This window comes from Panicum virgatum, chromosome 6K, assembly GCF_016808335.1.
Source record: "Panicum virgatum strain AP13 chromosome 6K, P.virgatum_v5, whole genome shotgun sequence".
Lineage (NCBI taxonomy): Eukaryota > Viridiplantae > Streptophyta > Magnoliopsida > Poales > Poaceae > Panicum > Panicum virgatum.
This window is the reverse complement of record NC_053141.1, coordinates 25760424-25782057: the sequence shown is the minus strand read 5'-3', so window position 1 is coordinate 25782057 and position 21634 is coordinate 25760424. Positions and strand designations below refer to the sequence as shown.

At 49.6% G+C, this 21634-nt stretch overlaps 1 protein-coding gene across 1 annotated transcript; it reads left to right on the top strand.

Moving 5' to 3' along the window:
* The first annotated feature begins 14939 nt into the window (after positions 1 to 14939).
* Positions 14940 to 19506, top strand: LOC120712107 (brassinosteroid LRR receptor kinase BRL3-like). The gene is made up of 2 exons (XM_039997831.1): positions 14940 to 15240; positions 15447 to 19506. Exon 2 carries the CDS (start codon positions 15557 to 15559, stop codon positions 19211 to 19213), a length of 3657 nt encoding a protein of 1218 aa, XP_039853765.1. The 5' UTR covers positions 14940 to 15240; positions 15447 to 15556; the 3' UTR covers positions 19214 to 19506.
* Positions 19507 to 21634: the final 2128 nt, after the last annotated feature.

The following is a 21634-nucleotide window of genomic DNA, read 5'->3' as shown; positions in this document are numbered from 1 at the left end:
CCATGGACACAATTTTTCGCAATCGTGGCTGAGCACGTTTTTCATTAAAAAGAAAACAGTTATAGACACAATCTTGATGCAGTCAATCAGAACTTGACCAACATAAGAGCACAAAGAACTAAAAAAAGAGAAACACTGAAAAAAAAATGTACACACAAACGAGACAACACAACGACAGCACGAACAACAGCAAAGCAACACGAAGAAGACAAAGAACACGACCCACTCCTCTAACCAGATCCCAACAACTGAACCTGCTAGCAGAAACCACAATGATCAAGGTGCAAAGGTCAACGAACAAAAAAGGTGGCAAAGCATCCACCCGAACAAACAACCACGGCAGCAAAGCATCTGCCCGAAGCAACTTGAACCAACGCGACGATTGCGGCAAAGCATCCGCTAGTCTGGAACGGCGGCAAAGCATCCGCCAGCGAAGAGAAACCGACGACCAAGTGCGACCCAGACGATGCAGATGGAATGAAGCGAAGGCAGGCGCAGAAGTACAAACTCTCCGAGGAGAGCAGATGACCACCACCAGCAAAGCTTTCAAGACAACGCCTCCAGGAAGAAAACAACGCCACAAGCGCCGTCATCGTCCGACCAACATGGTCTAGGTTTTCACCCGGAAGACAAGCCGGAGAGGGAGGAAAGGGGCGGGAGGATGACGCCTTCAAGAAGGTAAATGGCGTCCGAGGACATCGTCGTCATCGATCCGCAAGCGGATACAGGGCTTTCGCAACCACCCCTTTCCAACCTAGAGCCGCGACCAACACATGGCCAGGGAGGGAGCGACGCAAAAGGCACCGCCGACGTCCGGCCGAGGAGGAGGGCATAGGGGGAGAGAGTGACGCCTTCAACAAGATAAGCGACGCCCGCCGTCACCGGCCCACAAGCGAGCCAAGGCTTTCGCCTTCACCCCAATCCCAACCCGGAACCGAACGGACGAGGGATAGGAGACCGCCGCCCCAGATGGAGGCTGGCCGCAGGCATCCCATCCCCAAAAAACGGCGCGAGACGAGGCCACCAAGGCGTGAGAGGAGGGCCGCCCAGAGCGAGCGGCGGCAGCCCGGCGGCGGCGGCAGCGGCGGCGGTGCGGCCAGGAGCCCTCGAACCCCTGAGGCGGCGGCGGCGCGGCCAGGGGCCCCCAACCACCTGAGCGGCGGCGACGCGGCTAGGGGGCCCTGAACCACCGCGGCGGGCCCGAACCGCCGGAGGCGGCGGTGCGGCCAAGGGCCCAACCCCCCAGAGGCAGCGGCGGCCAGCAGCAAGGGCCCCTGCACGCCCGTGGGCAAGCGGCCCAACCACCAGAGCCGAGATCCGGCCACGAGGGGCCCGGATCTGGCGAGGAGGAGGCCGGATCCGGCCCCGGCAGCCGTCGCCGGCGAAGAGAGGCGAGGATGCAGGCCGAGGAAGGAGGAAGGTAGGGAGGAGAGGGAGAGGGCGAGGGCGAGGGCGCGGGGGCCGACTTCGGCGTAGCCCACGGGCTGCCGCCGGCCCGGGCGACGATGGCGGCCGCCGGTGGCGTTCAGGGGGCGGAGGGCTGGATGGTGGCGTGGGGGCACCCCCGTGCTGCCTAGGAGAGCGACGCGGCGGGGGAGGGGGGGGGGGGCACGGAGAGACGTAAAGATGAAGCCAGTTGTAAGGAAGAAATTATCCATGGACACAGTGATTCAGCAGACACGCACACGCGCGGCATGGAGCCAAATTTTCCATGGCCAGAGAGATCTTTTTTACGTAGAGAGAAGCTTGCATTGCCGGAAATGACAAATGGAGTTTGGCCTTTTGCAATGCAATTTGTACAGAAGCGGCGGCACGCCGGCACAGGGCTACATCGAAGAGGTTGGGTGGGTCCAAGTTTCACAGAATCGGTGGCACGCCGGCACAGAGAACGAACCATCACCTGAAATTCCAAAGAATTTCATCAATCAGTCAATTAGTACAGTCAACAAACTCCGCTGATATTAGACAGACTAAGCTACCTGCGAGCAAAAGATCAACATACAAAAGCCAGAGGGGAAAGACAACACCAAATTTGGCTAAACAATTCCATTTTCTAAAAAGAATCAGGATCAATCTAATTTAAATTAGGCACGTAGTAGCAAATTAATTAAACGGGCGACCGACAACCCTGTAGCCCAGTAACCCAGAGATTAAACACTTAATAAAATCCCAAACGCAGAGATTAAACACCTAATAAAATCCAGTAATCCACTATGAAGCCATTGTTTTTTTTTTCCAAAGGCCCAGTGGTTAAGCATAAAGTGACGACACGAATGCACCTCCTCCTGTGTATCCAGAGGGAAGAGACAAAAATGAAAATCAGAAAGCCTAGAAATGCTAGTGTACACTGACTGAATCTTAGAAAAAACTCAAACTCCCATACATGTCGCCCAAAGGCCGAATTTCAGAAAGCATAGAAATGCTAGTACTAGCGAGTAACGGTGGTCCGGCGTCCATAGGCTGAATTTCATGAGATTACACGCGGTCCATACAATAATTAGGCATTTTAGAGCTGACTATTATCTACGTAATACCATCAATTTTGTGCTCATTCACTTCATGTAGAAGTTGTGGTCTAAGTGCGTGAGACATTTATTGTCCGTGTTCCGATTGGAATTCTGATTGATTTATCCGGATTCCGATTAAAAAATCCCAATTTATTTGTCTGAATTCTGATTGACGGACAAAAGAAACAATGTTTAATTTTGAAACAGCAGAGATTTAATCCAAAGATATAAATCATGAATATAAACTGATTCGACAAATACATTTTACTCTTTTAGAAAGATGCTCATAACTAGACGATGTTTGTAACATCCCAGTTTTCATCACGATTAAGGGGGAGTGTTGAAATTTATAATGCAAACTTCTAGAAGGTTCTATAAAAATAAGAATAAACCATGGCATAATTTTGTTCACCATGACAAGGTTCTAGAATGTTCCACAAGAATCATAAGAAGACAAGAAGCTTGGATATTTTCTTGTCATGGTAAAATTTAGAATTTTCTAGAATTAGATATTTATAGGGAACTTAGATATTTGTAGGGAACTTCCTAGAGTGTGACAAGTGTCACTCATCCAAGAGGGTATGTGTGCCTATATAAGGAGGGTGCCACCCCTTGCCATGCCATACTACTCCACTCCATCCCACACACATCCAAGGCATGATAGAAGTGAGCATAGGTAGAGTGTGCTAGGTGTGTGTTCCTTTGTTGCTTCAATAAGGTAAGCGTCTTTATAAGTGTTAGTCTCCTGGTTAAATTTAAGTACTTAGTTTATAAGTTGTGATCCATCGAAGGTTGGCTCTGCCACCCGGGATCACAAAAGGGTCTGGGCTTCATCGAAGGTTGGCTCTGCCACCCGGAAGCCAGCTTCATCTGTTGGTAGGCTCTGCCTCCCGGAAGCAAAAGGCGGCTCTGCCGTCAAAAGGACCCGGTACACTAAGTAACTAGAAGCTGACCGACTCTGAAGTGAGTTGGTGTAGATCCTCAACTTAGTAGGGCTGCCTCAATTTCCAACAATCACTAAAATAAAACTTATGTTGCAATTAAACTAGTAACGTAAAATAATACTAACGTTATACGAGGTATTACATAACTACTAGGTAAACTATTTTTACTCTTGCCTTGCGTTAGTACATTCGTTCCCTCCAGTAACCAGCATACGCATGCTTGCACCTACGACAAAAATCATCTCGTCTCTTTCCATAAAAGCATCTCAAGTCACCGTACCATGCCATAATTCCCAGACAATCATGGCAGCGCCTACCTCCTTTGCCATAACTTCATTATTCCCTGGAAGAAACAGAGTACCCACACCATTGACCTTGAAAAGACCCGTCATGGCAGCACCCACCTCGCTAAAAATCGGGGTCGCCACGCACAGTGCTGGCCGAGATTTTTTCCGCCGAACCGCCTCACCCGCTCGCGCACGCGCGACACGCCGGCCCCACGACGGGACCGCGCACTGCCGCCGGCATCACGCCGTGCCGCCCACTCCCGCGTCCCCACCTCGCCCACGCCGCTGCAACGCCCTCGACGCCCGCGCCTTCAGCGCTGCCACTATTCGCGTTGACGACGAGCTGCCACAGCCCACGCCGTCGCCGTCCTTGCGCAACACCGCTGCTGGTCTCCTCGCCTATAAAAGGAGCAAGGCCGTGACGAGCCCCGTCACCAGCCCAAGCACACCGAGCTGCTTCGCTCCACCAGCTGAACCACTCCTCCCGAGCCCAGCTCACTCACGAAATGAAGCTCCAACAATTGATCCTCTTCCTCGAGCTGTTCCGCGCCAAGGTGAGATGGCAGGCAGCTCCCCCGACCATTAACTCCACTAATAAATGCCCAAAACACCCCCAGGCCGTGAGCACTTAATCCAAATCATTCTACCAATCAATACTGTAAACTCAATATCTCTTTCATATCAACTCCTTTTCACGTAACTCTTTTTCCTAAACTCTCCTCAAATCATATACTATCTATTCCTCCTACTTTCATCTCCATTTGAGCTTATTTTATTGCTTGCTTGTGTTTGTTTGCCGGTTGTGCCGTTCTCGCTCGTAGATCACGGAGTGGCCGAGGAGGAGCCTGCCAAGGAGCCAGAAGACCCGTACCACGAGCAGGAAGCCGCCGACGACGACGCGTACGCAAGTGAATGCCAGTTTCATCTACCCCTACGTGAGCGGTTGCATCCATGTGAGGACGGTTAGCTGTAGCCTGGGTCTAGGATCGATTACATATACCAGTACTTGAGTGATTGAGTGTGCTCATGCATGCATCTGAGTAGTCATGCATATCCAGAACTGAGAATAGGATACGAAGGGATCTGGCTAAGACCAGGGCAGCTGGGTGTGCCGGAGCCGGCGCTACCGTGGTGGTAAACTGGCAGGTGAGTGCTACCGTGGTGGTAGGCTCGAGTTGACATGTTGAGGGATGGTTGCTGCCCTGGTGAACCATAAGGACCGAGTTGTTTTGACATCTCACCTAGCTTACTTTAGTACGACCACAGGTTCCGGTATGGGCCGGACTTAGCCCAATCCCACTGGTTAGCCTGACGGTCGCAGGGATGGTTTACGGGTATAAACCATTGGGGTCAGGGCCTGAGGGTTTGTGCGGCCGGGCTGGGGCGTGACCACGGCTGGGTGTCGGCTATGTCAGTTGTCCGTTCGGACAGCCGAGCGTGTGGGTACAGTGTACGACCTCTGTAGAGTATATAATCCATTCGAATGGTCCGTGTCCACGGTATGGACAGGCTACGGTGTGGTCCTGACAACTAGTGAGCTACCTGTTGTGGGTTGTGTTGGGAAGGGGTTGCATACTATTAGTTGCATTGCTAATGCATTGTGCTCAATGTGCGTCGTGCATGTCATTTCCCCTCCCGTAGGGTGAGGTGGAGCTTGTTGAGTACTTTTGTACTCACCCCTGTTGATTTTTCTCCAGAGGATCCTGACTTTGTGCCAGAAGACTACGAGTAGATCGTGTCCGCACCCAAGCTGATCGAGTGGAGCCGTGATGGATGAAGAGCTAGTCCTGCATGTCGCTATGCTAGTTGTTATCCTATGGTTGTTCTGTGTAGCTTTGTGTTGTCACTTTACTCCTCATGTACGTGTTAAATAAAGCTCTGTATGACTCTGGACTCCACTTGATGTAACATGTATTATGCCGGAGACCTTATTCGGTAATTAATACATGGTTTAGCCTTGATCTTCGGGTCGGGGCGCTTCAGGTGGTATCAGAGCCATGCTTGGCTGTAGGACGCGAACCGGTAGTAAACGATGACCGTAGGAGCCCTAGGATGGTCAATCCTTGAAAATATATTACTCCTTAAACTTTATCCTTGTTATGCTAACCCTACCCTTGAAAATCAGATGGCGGATGACTGGACCACCACCTACTGCATCAACGAAGATGGATTCCCCAGGGTGCTTTATGCTGCCACGGTGCGACTTGGTATTCCGGAATGACCGGAGTACGTGGGTCGCGAGTTCGTGGAGCATGGCACCGAAAGTTGTGAGGTCACTATCCATATTGGTGCCAGTGATAAGTACTTGGAGATGCAACCCTGGAGCGTCACCGCCACTGGAGCCCGTATGCCTGACACCATTCAACTTGCAACTCGCAAGGCGCTACGGTACCTGTGCCAGATGTTTGAATGGCACTTGGGTTCCACTCCCATGAAGTACTTTCCCCCGTTGGATCGTAACCGTCCTGCTTGGGCGGCGAGGATCCGCAACCTGGAGAGCCCTGCAGGGACAGAGAAGAATCCCACAGTTGTCGCTATGTCTGGCTATTTGCTTAGCCTCGACGATTTGTGCGACCAACTGCATCAGCGTGTGAGAGATTTAATCCAGCGTGCTGAGGAAGTGGAGTCCCGTTGGCGTAGGACTAAACTGGCCGTAGCCCAGGCAGAAGCCCGAGCAGCCGAAGCTGAAAGCCGCCTTGCCATGGCCGAAGAGAACCTTAGGGAGCAGGCAGATCGCCACAGTCAGCTCCTTAGGGGTGTCTACCTAGTGGACCGTGCCAAACGCAAGGAACGCCATCCCAGGACTGCCGCGGAGACGCCAATCTTAGAGGGAATTCCGCTGTATCCCTTGTCCCAACCACGCAGGAGGATTGGTGAACCAGTGCCACCCACACCTCCCGCATCTCCCCGAGATCCCAGAAACAGTGACCCCGAAGACCGTGTTGTAGGGTTCAGTAGTCGAGTCGTCCCGGCCGACCCTTAAAATCGAGCCGCATTATTGTAATCCGTCATGTCATGTATCCCTGCTTGTTTGAATGAATGCTTGTTTGGTGCTCGAATGATTTGTTTGTGTGCATTGTGCGGTACAAAATATTTTATATATACAAATATACCCCAGCATTATACTAGGGGAGTCACCTAATCTTGCCCTCCTTGATCGTAGATGTCTCGTCGCTCGAGCCGAGTCCAGGGACTCCATGCTCAGGAAGACGGTGACGAGGTCAACCCGAGAAACCAAGCCCCTCTGAATGTAGCCCCAGAAGCACTAGAAAATGGACAACTACCGCCGCTACCTCCCCATGCCCCAGCACCCATTGACTTGGCAGCCATACTGCAGCAGCAGAACCAACTCCTTCAAGTTCTTGTGACCACTCTCACAGCTCAAGCTCAAGGCAATCTTGGCAACAATAGACCTGCAATGCAACATAATGGCAATGGCAGCAGAATTGCAGATTTCAACCGCTTGCAGCCACCTAAGTTTGGAGGATCTGATAACCCGATCGAGGCAGATGATTGGCTGCGAGAAATTGAAATGAAGCTTGAAGTGGTCCATGCAGATGATAGAGACAAGGTTTTGCTCGCAGTACAGCAGTTAAAGGGACCATCCCTTGCTTGGTGGCAGAGTTACCGGGAAATAAATGAAAACGCTAATGAGATGGTATGGGCTGACTTTGTCAAGATCTTCAGAGAACATCACATTCCCAGCAGTGTTATGAAGCTCAAGAGGGATGAGTTCAGAAAGCTTCGTCAAGGTGGTATGACTGTGACAGAGTATCTTCATAAGTTCACAGAGTTGTCTCGTTATGCACCAGAGGATATCAATGATGACGAGAAGACGCAAGAAGCCTTTCTTGGTGGGCTTAACCCTGAAATCAGGACCTTGGTTGAAGTCACCACCCACAGTGACTTTAATGATATGGTCAACAGGGCCATCACCATTGAGAGAAACAGGAACGCAGAGCTCAGTGAGTGCAAACGCCGGTTTGAAAGCAAGAAGCCCCAGTAGTTGGAGAAGTTCCAGAGGACCCAGTATCCAGCTCACTCAGGCCCAAGGAGCCAGGGTGCCTTTTCATTCAAAGCACAGCCCGTTTCTTTCCAGAAGCCCACTCAGTCAGCTCCTGCTATGAAGACCCAGAGTACCTTCCGCACCCAACAGACTGGCGGAAGTCAAGTAACCAATGTGAAGACCTGTTTCCACTGCCGCGAAGCCGGACACTACAAGGCAAACTGTCCGTATCTCAATCAGCCCGCCCCTTCTATTTTCTCCAACTCTGTTCAAGGACCAAAGCAGCTGACTGGAGCCAACCATGCAACACCAGCTAAGAGCCAGCAACAGTCCTTCGGCAAGGCAAAAGTGAATCATGTGAATGCTGAAGAAGCAGAGGATGCACCAGGAGTGATTCTCGGTGAGTTTCTGGTCCAATCAGCTCTAGCCTCAGTCCTTTTTGATTCTGGAGCATCGCATTCCTTTATATCCTCCCACTTTGTGGAAAAGCATGATATACCTACTATAGCCCTTAAGAGGCCACTAATGACCCGTTCCCCTGGAGGTCATATACCCTGCCACTTAGGCGTCTTAGATATCCCTATAAACCTAAGTGGGGTAGTATTCCTTGCCGACCTAGTAGTCCTTACTTCCAAAGGGATAGATGTCATACTCGGTATGGACTGGCTCACCAAGCACCGCGGAAACATAGCCTGTGTTGAGAGAGCAGTGACAGTCACCAACCGCCAAGGGTTAACAGTCACATGCCAAATCCAGCCTAGCCTGTCAGACTCCATGGTGAACCACATCCAAGCAGAATCCCCAGAAGAGGTGCCAGTAGTTCGGGAGTTCGCAGATGTGTTCCTAGATGAATTACCCGGTATGCCTCCAGAAAGAGATGTAGAGTTCACTATTGACTTAGTCCCTGGAACCAAGCCTATAGCAAAGAATGCCTATCGGTTAGCAGCCCCAGAGCTTGCCGAGTTGAAGAAGCAGCTTGAAGAGCTTCAACAAAAGGGATTTATTAGACCCGCTGCTTCTCCTTGGGGAGCCCCAGTGCTCTTTGTGAAGAAGAAAGATGGAAGCATGAGACTTTGTGTGGACTACCGTGATCTGAATGCAGTCACCATCAAGAACAAGTACCCTCTGCCTCGGATTGATGACCTGTTTGATCAGCTGAAGGGAGTTAAGTTCTTCTCCAAGATAGATCTAAGGTCAGGTTATCATCAGCTCAGAGTGCGACAAGAGGACATCTCCAAGACAGCCTTCAGGACCCGTTATGGCTAGTATGAGTTCACAGTGATGCCTTTTGGTCTGACTAATGCCCCTGCCTTTTTCATGACCCTCATGAATAAGGTGTTTATGGAGGAGTTAGATCGATTTGTCGTGGTATTCATAGAAGACATACTGGTCTACTCTAAGAGTGCTGAGGAGCATGGACAACATCTCCGAATTGTGCTGGGAAAGCTCAGAAAACACCAGTTGTATGCCAAGTTTAGTAAGTGTGAATTCTGGTTGCAGAGAGTCAGTTTTCTGGGTCATGTCTTAACAGCTGAAGGTGTTGAAGTGGACCCAGAAAAGGTCAAGGCAGTATCAGAATGGAAGCAACCAACCTCAGCCTCGGAGATCAGGAGTTTCTTGGGATTAGCCGACTATTACCGGAGATTCATCGAAGGTTTCTCTAAGATAGCCCGGCCTATGACTGAGTTACTCCGGAAGGACACGAAGTTTGTTTGGTCTGAAACTTGCGAGAGAAGTTTCAAGAGTTGAAGAGGCGACTAACTTCTGCCCCAGTGCTAGTCTTGCCAGATAATCAGAAGAGATTTGTCGTTTATTGCGACGCATCCCGACAAGGATTGGGTTGTGTGCTTATGCAAGAAGGAAGAGTTGTAACTTATGCCTCAAGACAGTTGAGAGCACATGAGCAGAACTATCCCACCCATGACTTGGAGTTAGCTGCAGTGGTGCATGCCCTCAAGATTTGGAGACATTATCTGATCGGGAACAAGTGTGAAATCTACACGGATCACAAGAGCTTGAAGTACATTTTCACCCAGTCAGACCTCAACCTTAGACAGAGAAGATGGTTGGAGTTGATCAAAGACTATGATTTGGAAATTCATTACCACCCTGGAAAGGCTAATGTGGTGGCTGATGCGCTCAGTCGTAAAACATATTGCCATCACTTAGTCACACAAGCCCCAGAGCTGAGTGAAGAAATGAGGAAGTTGAACCTAAGGGTTGTACGCCGCTCTTGCAACTATAACCTTAGTGTCCATCCCGTCCTGGATGACCAAATAAAGGAAGCTCAGATGGAAGATAAAAGATTGGTATGGATTAAAGGTCGCAACAGTGAAGGCAAAGCCCCAGATTTCAGAGTAGATAAAGATGGAGTCTTGTGGTTCAAGAAGAGATTATGTGTGCCTAAGCAAGGTCATTTCCGCAGGACCATCTTGGATGAAGCCCATAACTCAGCCTATTCCATTCACCCTGGCACTATGAAAATGTACCTGGACCTTAAGGAGAAGTATTGGTGGAATGGTATGAAGGGGGATATCGCTCGATTCGTCGCTCATTGTGATGTGTGCAAAAGAGTCAAGGCAGAGCATCAGAAGCCCAGTGGATTACTCCAGCCGTTGCCGATCCCAGTATGGAAGTGGGATGAAGTTAGTATGGATTTTATCACCGGTCTACCAAGAACCCAGAGCGGTCATGACTCAGTTTGGGTGATTGTTGACCGACTCACTAAAGTGGCACACTTCATCCCAGTGCGTACCACTTATGGGGGTGATAAATTAGCCAAATTATATATTGAGTGTATTGTGAAGTTGCATGGAGTACCTAAGAGGATTGTGTCAGATAGAGGCACCCAGTTCACTTCGAGATTCTGGAGTAGGTTACATGAAGTACTTGGTACAAAGTTGGACTTCAGTTCAGCCTATCATCCTCAGACTGATGGTCAGACCGAAAGAGTCAATCAGATCCTTGAAGACATGCTAAGAGCATGTGTTCTTACTTATGGCAAAAATTAGGAAGACAGTTTGCCATATGCAGAGTTCTCTTACAACAACAGCTTCCAGTCAAGCTTAAAGATGTCGCCGTTTGAAGCCCTCTACGGGAGGAAGTGTCGCACACCTCTCATGTGGACCGAAGTTGGTGACCGCATTATTGAGGGCCCAGATTTTATTAAAGAAGCAGAAGACAAGATAGCAGAAATCAGAGAGAATCTAAAGCAGCTCAATCCCGCCAGAAAAGCTATGCCGATAAAAGAAGACGTACTCTCAGCTTCGAAGTTGGAGACTATGTGTACCTTAAAGTTTCCCCAATTCGCGGCACACGCAGATTCCAGGTACGAGGAAAGTTGGCTCCACGTTACATTGGACCTTTCCCAATTATCAAGAAAGTGGGAGCGGTAGCCTATAAACTTCAGTTGCCAGCAGAGATGTCAGATGTACACGATGTATTTCATGTGTCCCAACTCAGAAAGTGCCTACGAGTACCAGAAGAACAAGTGGCCCCAGAGACAATCGACTTGCAGGATGATCTCAGATATCAAGAGGTACCAGTAAAAATTCTGGACACTGTGATGCGAAGAACCCGCAACTCAGAAGTCAGGATTTGCCGAGTTCAGTGGAGCAGGCATTCGGAAGCAGAAGCAACTTGGGAGAGAGAAGACGCGCTCCGAGCCGAGTTTCCCAGTCTCTTTAGTGGTGAAGCTGAATCTCAGGGACGAGATTCAACCTAAGTGGGGTAGGTTTGTAACATCCCAGTTTTCATCACGATTAAGGGGGAGTGTTGAAATTTATAATGCAAACTTCTAGAAAGTTCTATAAAAATAAGGATAAACCATGGCATAATTTTGTTCACCATGACAAGGTTCTAGAATGTTCCACAAGAATCATAAGAAGACAAGAAGTTTGGATATTTTCTTGTCATGGTAAAATTTAGAATTTTCTAGAATTAGATATTTATAGAGAACTTAGATATTTGTAGGGAACTTCCTAGAGTGTGACAAGTGTCACTCATCCAAGAGGGGTATGGGTGCCTATATAAGGAGGGTGCCACCCCTTGCCATGCCATACTACTCCACTCCATCCCACACACATCCAAGGCATGATAGAAGTGAGCATAGGTAGAGTGTGCTAGGTGTGTGTTCCTTTGTTGCTTCAATAAGGTAAGCGTCTTTATAAGTGTTAGTCTCCCGGTTAAATTTAAGTACTTAGTGTATAAGTTGTGATCCATCGAAGGTTGGCTCTGCCACCCGGGATCACAAAAGGGTCTGGGCTTCATCGAAGGTTGGCACTGCCACCCGGAAGCCAGCTTCATCTGTTGGTAGGCTCTGCCTCCCGGAAGCAAAAGGCGGCTCTACCGTCAAAAGGACCCGGTACACTAAGTAACTAGAAGCTGACCGACTCTGAAGTGAGTTGGTGTAGATTCTCAACTTAGTAGGGCTGCCTCAATTTCCAACAATGACTAAAATAAAACTTATGTTGCAATTAAACTAGTAACGTAAAATAATACTAACGTTATACGAGGTATTACATAACTACTAGGTAAACTATTTTTACTCTTGCCTTGCGTTAGTACATTCGTTCCCTCCAATAACCAGCATACGCATGCTTGCACCTATGACAAAAATCATCTCGTCTCTTTCCATAAAAGCCTCTCAAGTTACCGTACCATGCCATAATTCCCAGACAATCATGGCAGCGCCTACCTCCTTTGCCATAACTTCATTATTCCCTGGAAGCCACAGAGTACCCACACCATTGACCTTGAAAAGACCCGTCATGGCAGCACCCACCTCGCTAAAAATCGGGGTCGCCACGCACAGTGCCGGCCTAGATTTTTTCCGCCGAATCGCCTCACCCGCTCGCTCTCGCTCACGCACGCGCGACACGGCGGCCCCACGACGGGACCGCGCACTGCCGCCGGCATCATGCCGTGCCGCCCACTCCCGCGTCCCCACCTCGCCCACGCCGCTGCAGCGCCCTCACCGGCTTTGCCGCCTCGACGCCCGCACCTTCAGCGCTGCCACTATTCGCGTTGACGACGAGCTGCCACAGCCCACGCCGTCGCCGTCCTTGCGCAACACCGCTGCTGCTCTCCTCGCCTATAAAAGGAGCAAGGCCGTGACGAGCCCCGTCACCAGCCCAAGCACACCGAGCCGCTTCGCTCCACCAGCTGAACCACTCCTCCCGAGCCCAGCTCACTCACGAAACGAAGCTCCAACAATTGATCCTCTTCCTCGAGCTGTTCCGCGCCAAGGTGAGATGGCAGGCAGCTCCCCCGACCATTAACTCCACTAATAAATGCCCAAAACACCCCCAGGCCGTGAGCACTTAATCCAAATCATTCTACCAATCAATACTGTAAACTCAATATCTCTTTTATATCAACTCCTTTTCACGTAACTCTTTTTTCTAAACTCTCCTCAAATCATATACTATCTATTCCTCCTACTTTCATCTCCATTTGAGCTTATTTTATTGCTTGCTTGTGTTTGTTTGCCGGTTGTGCCGTTCTCGCTCGTAGATCACGGAGTGGCCGAGGAGGAGCCTGCCAAGGAGCCAGAAGACCCGTACCACGAGCAGGAAGCCGCCGCCGACGACGCGTACGCAAGTGAATGCAAGTTTCATCGACCCCTACGTGAGCGGTTGCATCCATGTGAGGACGGTTAGCTGTAGCCTGGGTCTAGGATCGATTACATATACCAGTACTTGAGTGATTGAGTGTGCTCATGCATGCATCTGAGTAGTCATGCATATCCAGAACTGAGAATAGGATACGAAGGGATCTGGCTAAGACCAGGGCAGCTGGGTGTGCCGGAGCCGGCGCTACCGTGGTGGTAGACTGGCAGGTGAGTGCTACCGTGGTGGTAGGCTCGAGTTGACATGTTGAGGGATGGTTGCTGCCCTGGTGAACCATAAGGACCGAGTTGTTTTGACATCTCACCTAGCTTACTTTAGTACGACCACAGGTTCCGGTATGGGCCGGACTTAGCCCAATCCCACTGGTTAGCCTGACGGTAGCAGGGATGGTTTACGGGTATAGACCATTGGGGTCAGTGCCTGAGGGTTTGTGCGGCCGGGCTGGGGCGTGATCACGGCTGGGTGTCGGCTATGTCAGTTGTCCGTTCGGACAGCCGAGCGTGTGGGTACAGTGTACGACCTCTGCAGAGTATATAATCCATTCGAATGGTCCGTGTCCACGGTATGGACAGGCTACGGTGTGGTCCTGACAACTAGTGAGCTACCTGTTGTGGGTTGTGTTGGGAAGGGGTTGCATACTATTAGTTGCATTGCTAATGCATTGTGCTCAATGTGCGTCGTGCATGTCATTTCCCCTCCCGTAGGGTGAGGTGGAGCTTGTTGAGTACTTTTGTACTCACCCCTGTTGATTTTTCTCTAGATGATCCTGACTTTGTGCCAGAAGACTACGAGTAGATCGTGTCCGCACCCAAGCTGATGGAGTGGAACCGTGATGGATGAAGAGCTAGTCCTGCATGTCGCTATGCTAGTTGTTATCCTATGATTGTTCTGTGTAGCTTTGTGTTGTCACTTTACTCCTCATGTACGTGTTAAATAAAACTCTGTATGACTCTGGACTCCACTTGATGTAACATGTATTATGCCGGAGACCTTATTCGGTAATTAATACATGGTTTAGTCTTGATCTTCGGATCGGGGCCGCTTCAGCATCGAAATTGACAATTAAAGAAAAATCTAAGTTGTAAGTGACAAAACCACAGAGTCCACGATTTAAGTTCTAGACTCGGCACGGGTTTTATTGATTCAACAACAATACACACTATGTCCATCGATAACATGATGCTATGGAGATCTTGTTAATCTAAGAGTTCGCACTCCCGTCGTGTGAGTATATGTGTGCACGTGGTGCTAAGTATACATTATGTATGTTTGAGAAAAGTTAATGAATGATGTAAATGTTCTAAAAAAAAATGACTCAACAGGCCTCGGCAGACGCGGCACGAGAGCCAGCATTTCCACGGTAGATACACCTTTGCCGTATGGAAGCTCGTCGGAAATGAGGTTCGGCTTTCGCCGTGCGATTGCCCAAAAGCGGTCCAAAGGAGGGTTGGGTCCAAGTTTGACCGCACCAGGAGTTCGGCACGAGCAAGCAAACAAAATCAAAGAATCATCCCATCACCGGAAATTCCAAATCTGCCCCCGTCCCAAGATTTTCGTCGTAATCTTGCAAGCAACCCCGGGCATCTCGTGCGCTTCCGCCCAATTTTCCGGCTAATCGCCGTCAGACAGCGGCAAGCAGGTCCAAGTTCCTTTCTGTCCGGCCGGATAGCAGCTTGCTTGGGCTTGCACTCGCTTACTTGAGCACACGAGGACCAGTGTTCTTCTTCTACTAGCTCCCTCCCTCTATCCCTTCCGTTTTCAGCTCTCCGACTGCGACCGAGAGGAAATTCCTCTTCTTTCCCACCTATGAAATGCTCCCTTCTTGATGAGGTTTGCTGCCGGGAGGAAGCTGTTGAGCCCAGCGAGGTTGGTTTCGAATGCTCATGGCTGTTCTGTTCTCTCCCTCACAAAGATTCTTGGCTTTCCGCCCCTTCTTCATTTTTTTTATCTAAGAAATGAAACGGAGTGATCCATTTGGAGGGATTGTTCCCTGCAAATTTACATCGGATTGTTCGAGGTTCACGAAGTGAGTTTTTGATTTTCGAAACGAATTTGGTTCCTTTTTCTTGCAGGCGCACTCGAGTTCGCTCGAGATTAATCCCCTTCCGATGTGAGGTCGCCCTGGGCGCCAATCTGTCCTCTTCATCCCCAGCCATTTCCACACCAAGAAGAAAAAGCGTCCATGGGCGCCGCTCGCACGGCGGCGCCGCTCGCTGTGCTCCTGCTGCAGCTTCTGCTTCACCTGATGGGAGCAGCTGCTGCTGAGGCCGACGACGAGGCCGCGGCGCTGCTCGTGTTCAAGCGCGCGTCCGTGGCCAACGACCCGCACGGCGCGCTCGCGGGCTGGCGCGAGGCCAACTCCACCTCCGCCTCCGGCTCGCCGTGCGCGTGGGCCGGCGTCTCGTGCGCGGACGGCCGCGTCCGCGCGCTCAACCTCAGCGGCTTGTCCCTCGACGGCCGGCTCAGGCTAGACGCTCTCCTCGCGCTCCCGGCGCTCCAGAGCCTCGACCTCCGCCGCAACGCATTCCACGGCAATCTCGCCGCCCACCACACCGCGCAGCCGCCGCGGTCACCGTCGCCGTGCGCGCTGTTGCACGTGGACCTGTCGTCGAACGCCCTGAACGGGACGCTGCCCCGGGCGTTCTTGAAGCCCTGCGCCGGCCTGCAGTCCCTGAATTTGTCCAGGAACAACCTTACCGGCGGGGGCTTACCGTTCCCACCGTCGCTGAGCACCCTGGACATGTCCAGGAACATGCTTTCAGACGCCGGCTTGCTCAACTACTCCCTGACCGGCTGCCATGGTATTCAGTACCTCAATCTCTCGGCCAACCAGTTCACCGGAGGCCTGCTAGAGTTTGCACAGTGCAGCCGAGTTTCTATTCTTGATTTGTCAGGGAACCTTATGTCCGGCACCCTCCCTGGCGGGCTTTTGGCCACGGCGCCAACAAATTTGACACACTTGAGCATTGCTGGGAATAACATCTCTGGGGACATCTCCAGGTATGATTTTGGTGGTTGCACAAGCCTCACAATGCTCGATTGGTCATACAATAGATTGAGTGCCATGGAGTTGCCACTGAATCTTGGTAACTGCCGCCGCTTGGAGACACTTGACATGTCTGGGAACAAGCTACTTTCTGGTAACATACCAGTGTTCTTGGGACGCTTCCAACAATTGAAGCAACTTGCATTGGCTGGGAACAACTTCACTGGGGAAATTCCAGATGAGCTGAGCCTCCTGTGCGGAACGCTGGTGGAACTAGACTTATCAAGCAACCAACTGACAGGCAGTTTGCCTGCAAGCTTCTCAAAATGCAGATCACTTAAGCTGCTTGACCTTGGCAACAACCAGCTTTCTGGGGACTTTGTGGTTACTGTCATCAGCAAAATCTCCTCCCTACGTGTGCTGCGGCTGCCATTCAACAATATCACAGGGACAAATCCACTGCCCACACTAGCAGCTGAGTGTCCTTTACTTGAAGTTATTGATCTTGGGTCTAATGTGCTCGACGGGGAGATAATGCCAAACTTGTGCTCATCATTGCCATCACTACGAAAGCTCATCCTCCCGAACAATTACCTCAATGGAACTGTGCCACCATCACTCAGCAATTGCAGCAATCTAGAGTCAATCGACCTCAGTTTCAACCTGTTACACGGTCAGATTCCAACAGAAGTATTATTCCTTCCTAAGCTTATTGATCTGGTCATGTGGGCAAACAATCTTTCTGGTGAAATACCAGACATACTATGCTCCAATAGCACTATTCTGGAGACATTGGTGATAAGTTACAACAGCTTCACTGGAGGCATCCCTCCATCCATCACCAGATGTGTGAATCTCATATGGGTATCACTTGCTGGCAACAATCTGACTGGGAGTGTGCCCTCAGGCTTTGGCAACCTCCAGAAGCTTTCCATTCTACAGCTGAACAAGAATTCACTCTCTGGCCAGGTGCCAGAAGAATTTGGCAGCTGCAGCAACCTCATCTGGCTTGATCTCAATAGCAATAACTTCTCTGGTGCAATACCACCGCAGTTAGCAGCACAGGCAGGACTTATCACTGGAGGTATTGTTTCTGGCAAGCAGTTTGCATTCCTCAGGAATGAGGCTGGCAACATCTGCCCTGGTGCTGGAGTACTGTTTGAGTTCCTTGACATCCGTCCAGAGCGACTGGCCCAGTTCCCAGCTGTTCACTCATGTGCCGCCACAAGGATATACACCGGAATGACTGTGTACACATTCAATAAGAATGGAAGCATGATCTTCCTTGATCTCTCGTACAACAGCCTTACAGGTACAATTCCGGCAAGCTTGGGGACCATGACATATCTTAAAGTCCTTAACTTGGGACATAATGATCTTACCGGTGCAATTCCAGATGCATTCACGGGGCTGAAGATGATTGGTGCACTTGACCTCTCACACAATCACCTAACCGGTGTCATCCCCCCAGGATTTGGGTTTTTAAATTTCCTTGATGACTTCGATGTCTCTAACAACAACCTTACTGGAGAAATCCCGACATCTGGACAGATCATTACATTTCCTGCATCCCGCTTTGAAAACAACTCTGGCCTCTGTGGCATTCCCTTGACTCCTTGCATGCATAATGCCAGCACAGGAGATACTTCCCAACATTCCCCAAATCGGCGGAGGAAATTTCTCGAAGAATTTGTGCTCCTTGCTGTGGCACTCTTAATGCTCATAATGGCCACCCTAGTGGTCACTCTATACAAGCTCAGGAGGCCCCGTGAAAGCAAAACTGAAGAACTTCAAACTGGGTATAGCGACAGCCTCCCATCATCCACCAGTATAAGCTGGAAGATTTCTGGTTCGCGCGAGCCACTAAGCATCAATTTGGCGGTATTTGAGAATCCATTGAGGAAGCTGACATATTCCCACCTACATGAGGCCACCAATGGCTTCAGTTCAGAGGCTCGTATTGGCACAGGAGGATTTGGTGAGGTTTACAAGGCTAAGCTCAAGGATGGCAGTGTTGTGGCTGTCAAGAAGCTGATGTATTTTACAGGCCAGGGTGATCGGGAGTTCACTGCAGAGATGGAAACAATTGGCAAGATCAAACATCGCAACCTTGTGCCATTGCTAGGCTACTGCAAAATTGGTGACGAGCGTCTCCTTGTGTATGAGTATATGAAGAATGGCAGCTTGGATGTCATGCTCCATGAGAAGGCTAAAATTGATGTGAATCTTGATTGGACAGCAAGGAAAAAGATTGCAGTCGGTTCGGCAAGAGGACTAGCGTTCCTCCACCACAGTTGCGTCCCACACATCATACACCGGGACATGAAGTCGAGCAATGTGCTACTTGATGATAACCTTGATGCCTACGTATCGGATTTTGGGATGGCACGGCTTGTGAATGCACTTGACTCGCATCTGACTGTGAGCAAGCTCTTAGGAACACCTGGATATGTGGCACCTGAATACTTCCAGTCTATTATCTGCACAACCAAGGGTGATGTATACAGCTATGGTGTTGTGCTCTTGGAGCTTCTCTCAGGGAAGAAACCAATTGATCCGACAGAATTTGGTGACAGTAACCTTGTTGACTGGGCAAAGCAGATGGTTAAGGAGGACCGATGCAACGAGATATTTGATCCTATATTGACTGATACAAAATCCCGTGAATTGGAATTGTATCAGTATCTGAAGATTGCTTGCCAGTGCTTGGATGATCAGCCAAACCGCAGACCTACCATGATACAGGTTATGGCAATGTTCAAAGAGTTACAGATTGACTTAGACCACAACTTTTTGGATGGTTTCTCAACCAATTCAGAAAATATAGAGGAATCATCTGAGAAATCAGTGTAAATATTATTGATTCCAAGAGATTTTGATTCACTAGATTGATATATTAGCTTAGTTACTTTAACTCACATTAACAAAAAAGAATGTAGCTACTGTGGAAGGAAAAATTTGTAATTTTGTTTTCGGTCAGTGTGCATAATACACAACAGCTTGAACAGAGATGCGATTATAGGGTTCTTTCACAAGGACACCAGTTTGGTAGAAGAGAGAGTATACAAATCTTAAAGCTCAGTTCCTTTCCTTGTACATCTGTCTTGCTTGCTGAGAAAGTAAAACAGTACAATTTTTTCCAGTTATATGTGTTCTTCATTATTACCTTTCAGTAAATTTTCTGAAAATATTTAGTTTGTATCATTCTGAATAATCGTTACCTTGACGGAAACTGAGCAGCTGAAAGATTATATATCATTTGCCTGATGTTTACTAACTTGCTGTAGAACCTTCCTCATAAAACGTCTTGTAGCACTAGTTCCTGGGATCAGATTGTGGATTATGAACGGAAGCTGCTGGCAAAATAAGCAACAGAAGAAACAAGATGCAGTTATGTATTTTGGTAACAATTATTCATTCTCCTTATCTATTGCTCTGTTGTTCAGGAGTTGAATTTGTTCCGTTTGATCATTGGAACAAACATACAGTTACATTTCAGAATTTGTCGCTTAGAGCATCCTCAAAGGCTATAGATGTAAGTTATGTGACGTGCACATTCTTTCTTTGTGACTTCTGCTTATTGTTAATTGTACTTTTTCATGCTTTTCAGATGTGTGACAAATAAATCTATTTGCTGAAGATCTTTTGATGCTCGTTCATACCTGGCTCTCTATTTTCCTCAAAGGTGAAGCATCTTTCTTCACCAAAATTCTTTGCTTTCTGGCTTTCAAAAGATGGCTGTTCATACTGAAACTGAGTCCAATAATGTGTGTCACATGTAGTCAAAGATTAGCTGAAAGCCTTACGCTTTTGAACTCTGCGTCGTAGATGCTCACATAGCCTTTATCTGATGACAAACCAGGGCTAGTTGGTAATCAGGGAGCACCATAATATCCCATTTTTTTAGATAAAGGATGAAACATCCGGCCTCTACGTCCGTAGACATACACAGCCCAATTATTACACAAAACTAAAGAAAAAAGAAAAACTTTAGTACATGAAGATCAGTACTAAAGAACGCCTACAGCCACACTGTCAATTGAGTTCACTCTTCACCGTCATGGCATGGTGCTCATTCAATTTGCTAATAAGAGCAAGCACATAGTCCAATATAATTGACGGAGAGAACTCCAACTCGAAGTCACCGCCATACCACAACATCTTGTGGTCTTGTTTGACAGAACAAGCTTCATCTCCACGAGGCTCCCTAGGGGTCTTCTATGACGGGTTGGTAACCAAGAATTATGACCATCGCCGTCTTGATTTCCCAACCTCGGGCCAATCTGAAGAAGAAAGCTGTAAGATCATCACCTAAGATCTCCAAGACGATCTCTCCTGAGAGAATGCGACGTTAAACACGCCACCGATGTCCATCCACAGTTGGGATAGGCTTTCACCTGGAGATCCGACACAGCAGGGACAACACCCCATAGAGGTGAAAATTGTTGTCACTTGCCTCATGACGTGAAGGGAAGATCACAGCAGCAACTGACAAATCATCATTAAACAATCTTCAGTTACTTGACCCAAGATTCGGCCACCTCAGTCTGTAATTGCCACTGAGGAGCACGAATCTGCAGGCCAGATTCTTCGGGGACAGCGACGTGAAGAAAGACCATCAATAGCCTACCTCCTTCAATATGTCACGCGCGAGGAAGACCCCGATCTGTCCCACCAGAGGAACGGCGGCCATCGCCATTGACCCACCGTCTTCAATCTTCGCACAAGCAGCAAAAATCATGGCCTGCGCGAAGGACTGCCGAGGTGCCCGACTAGGATGCGCGCCACCGCGCCGAGGTGCTCCACGACAGAAAGTGGCGCCATCGGAGAAGCACCGGCGCCGGTCATTGCGTCCAGATCCGGCCGAGATGGTGCTGGATAAGTCGCCTCCTCTTGTAAAAGGGAGTGTGCGGCGGCGGGGCAGAGAGCTCGTGGAGGGAGGGAGGGGCGGAGTCCTATGCGACGGGAAAGGCCATCGCGTTTGGACCGCCGCCGCCGTCGACAAGTGCCGGGGGGTAGAGGAGGCGGGGTCCGGCAGACGCGAAAGGTGCCGCCGCCGCCGCCGCCCTTGCCGCAGTGCGGGTTGTCCCGGCAGACGGCTCCGGCGGAGGGAGAAGACTCGCTGCCGACGGCAGCCTGACGCCGCCCGAGCCGCCCTAGGGTTAGGGCGACGCGGGGGCCTTCTCTATTCTCCAACCTCGTATCTCCCTTGTATGGTCAACCATAATATCCCATATTGTGCATTTCCTTTCCATGTTTATATTACTCCAAAAG

What these genes read in the sequence shown, in the direction of transcription:
- LOC120712107 (XM_039997831.1), top strand. Translation starts at nt 15,557, where the DNA reads ATGGGCGCCGCTCGCACGGCGGCGCCGCTCGCTGTGCTCCTGCTGCAG.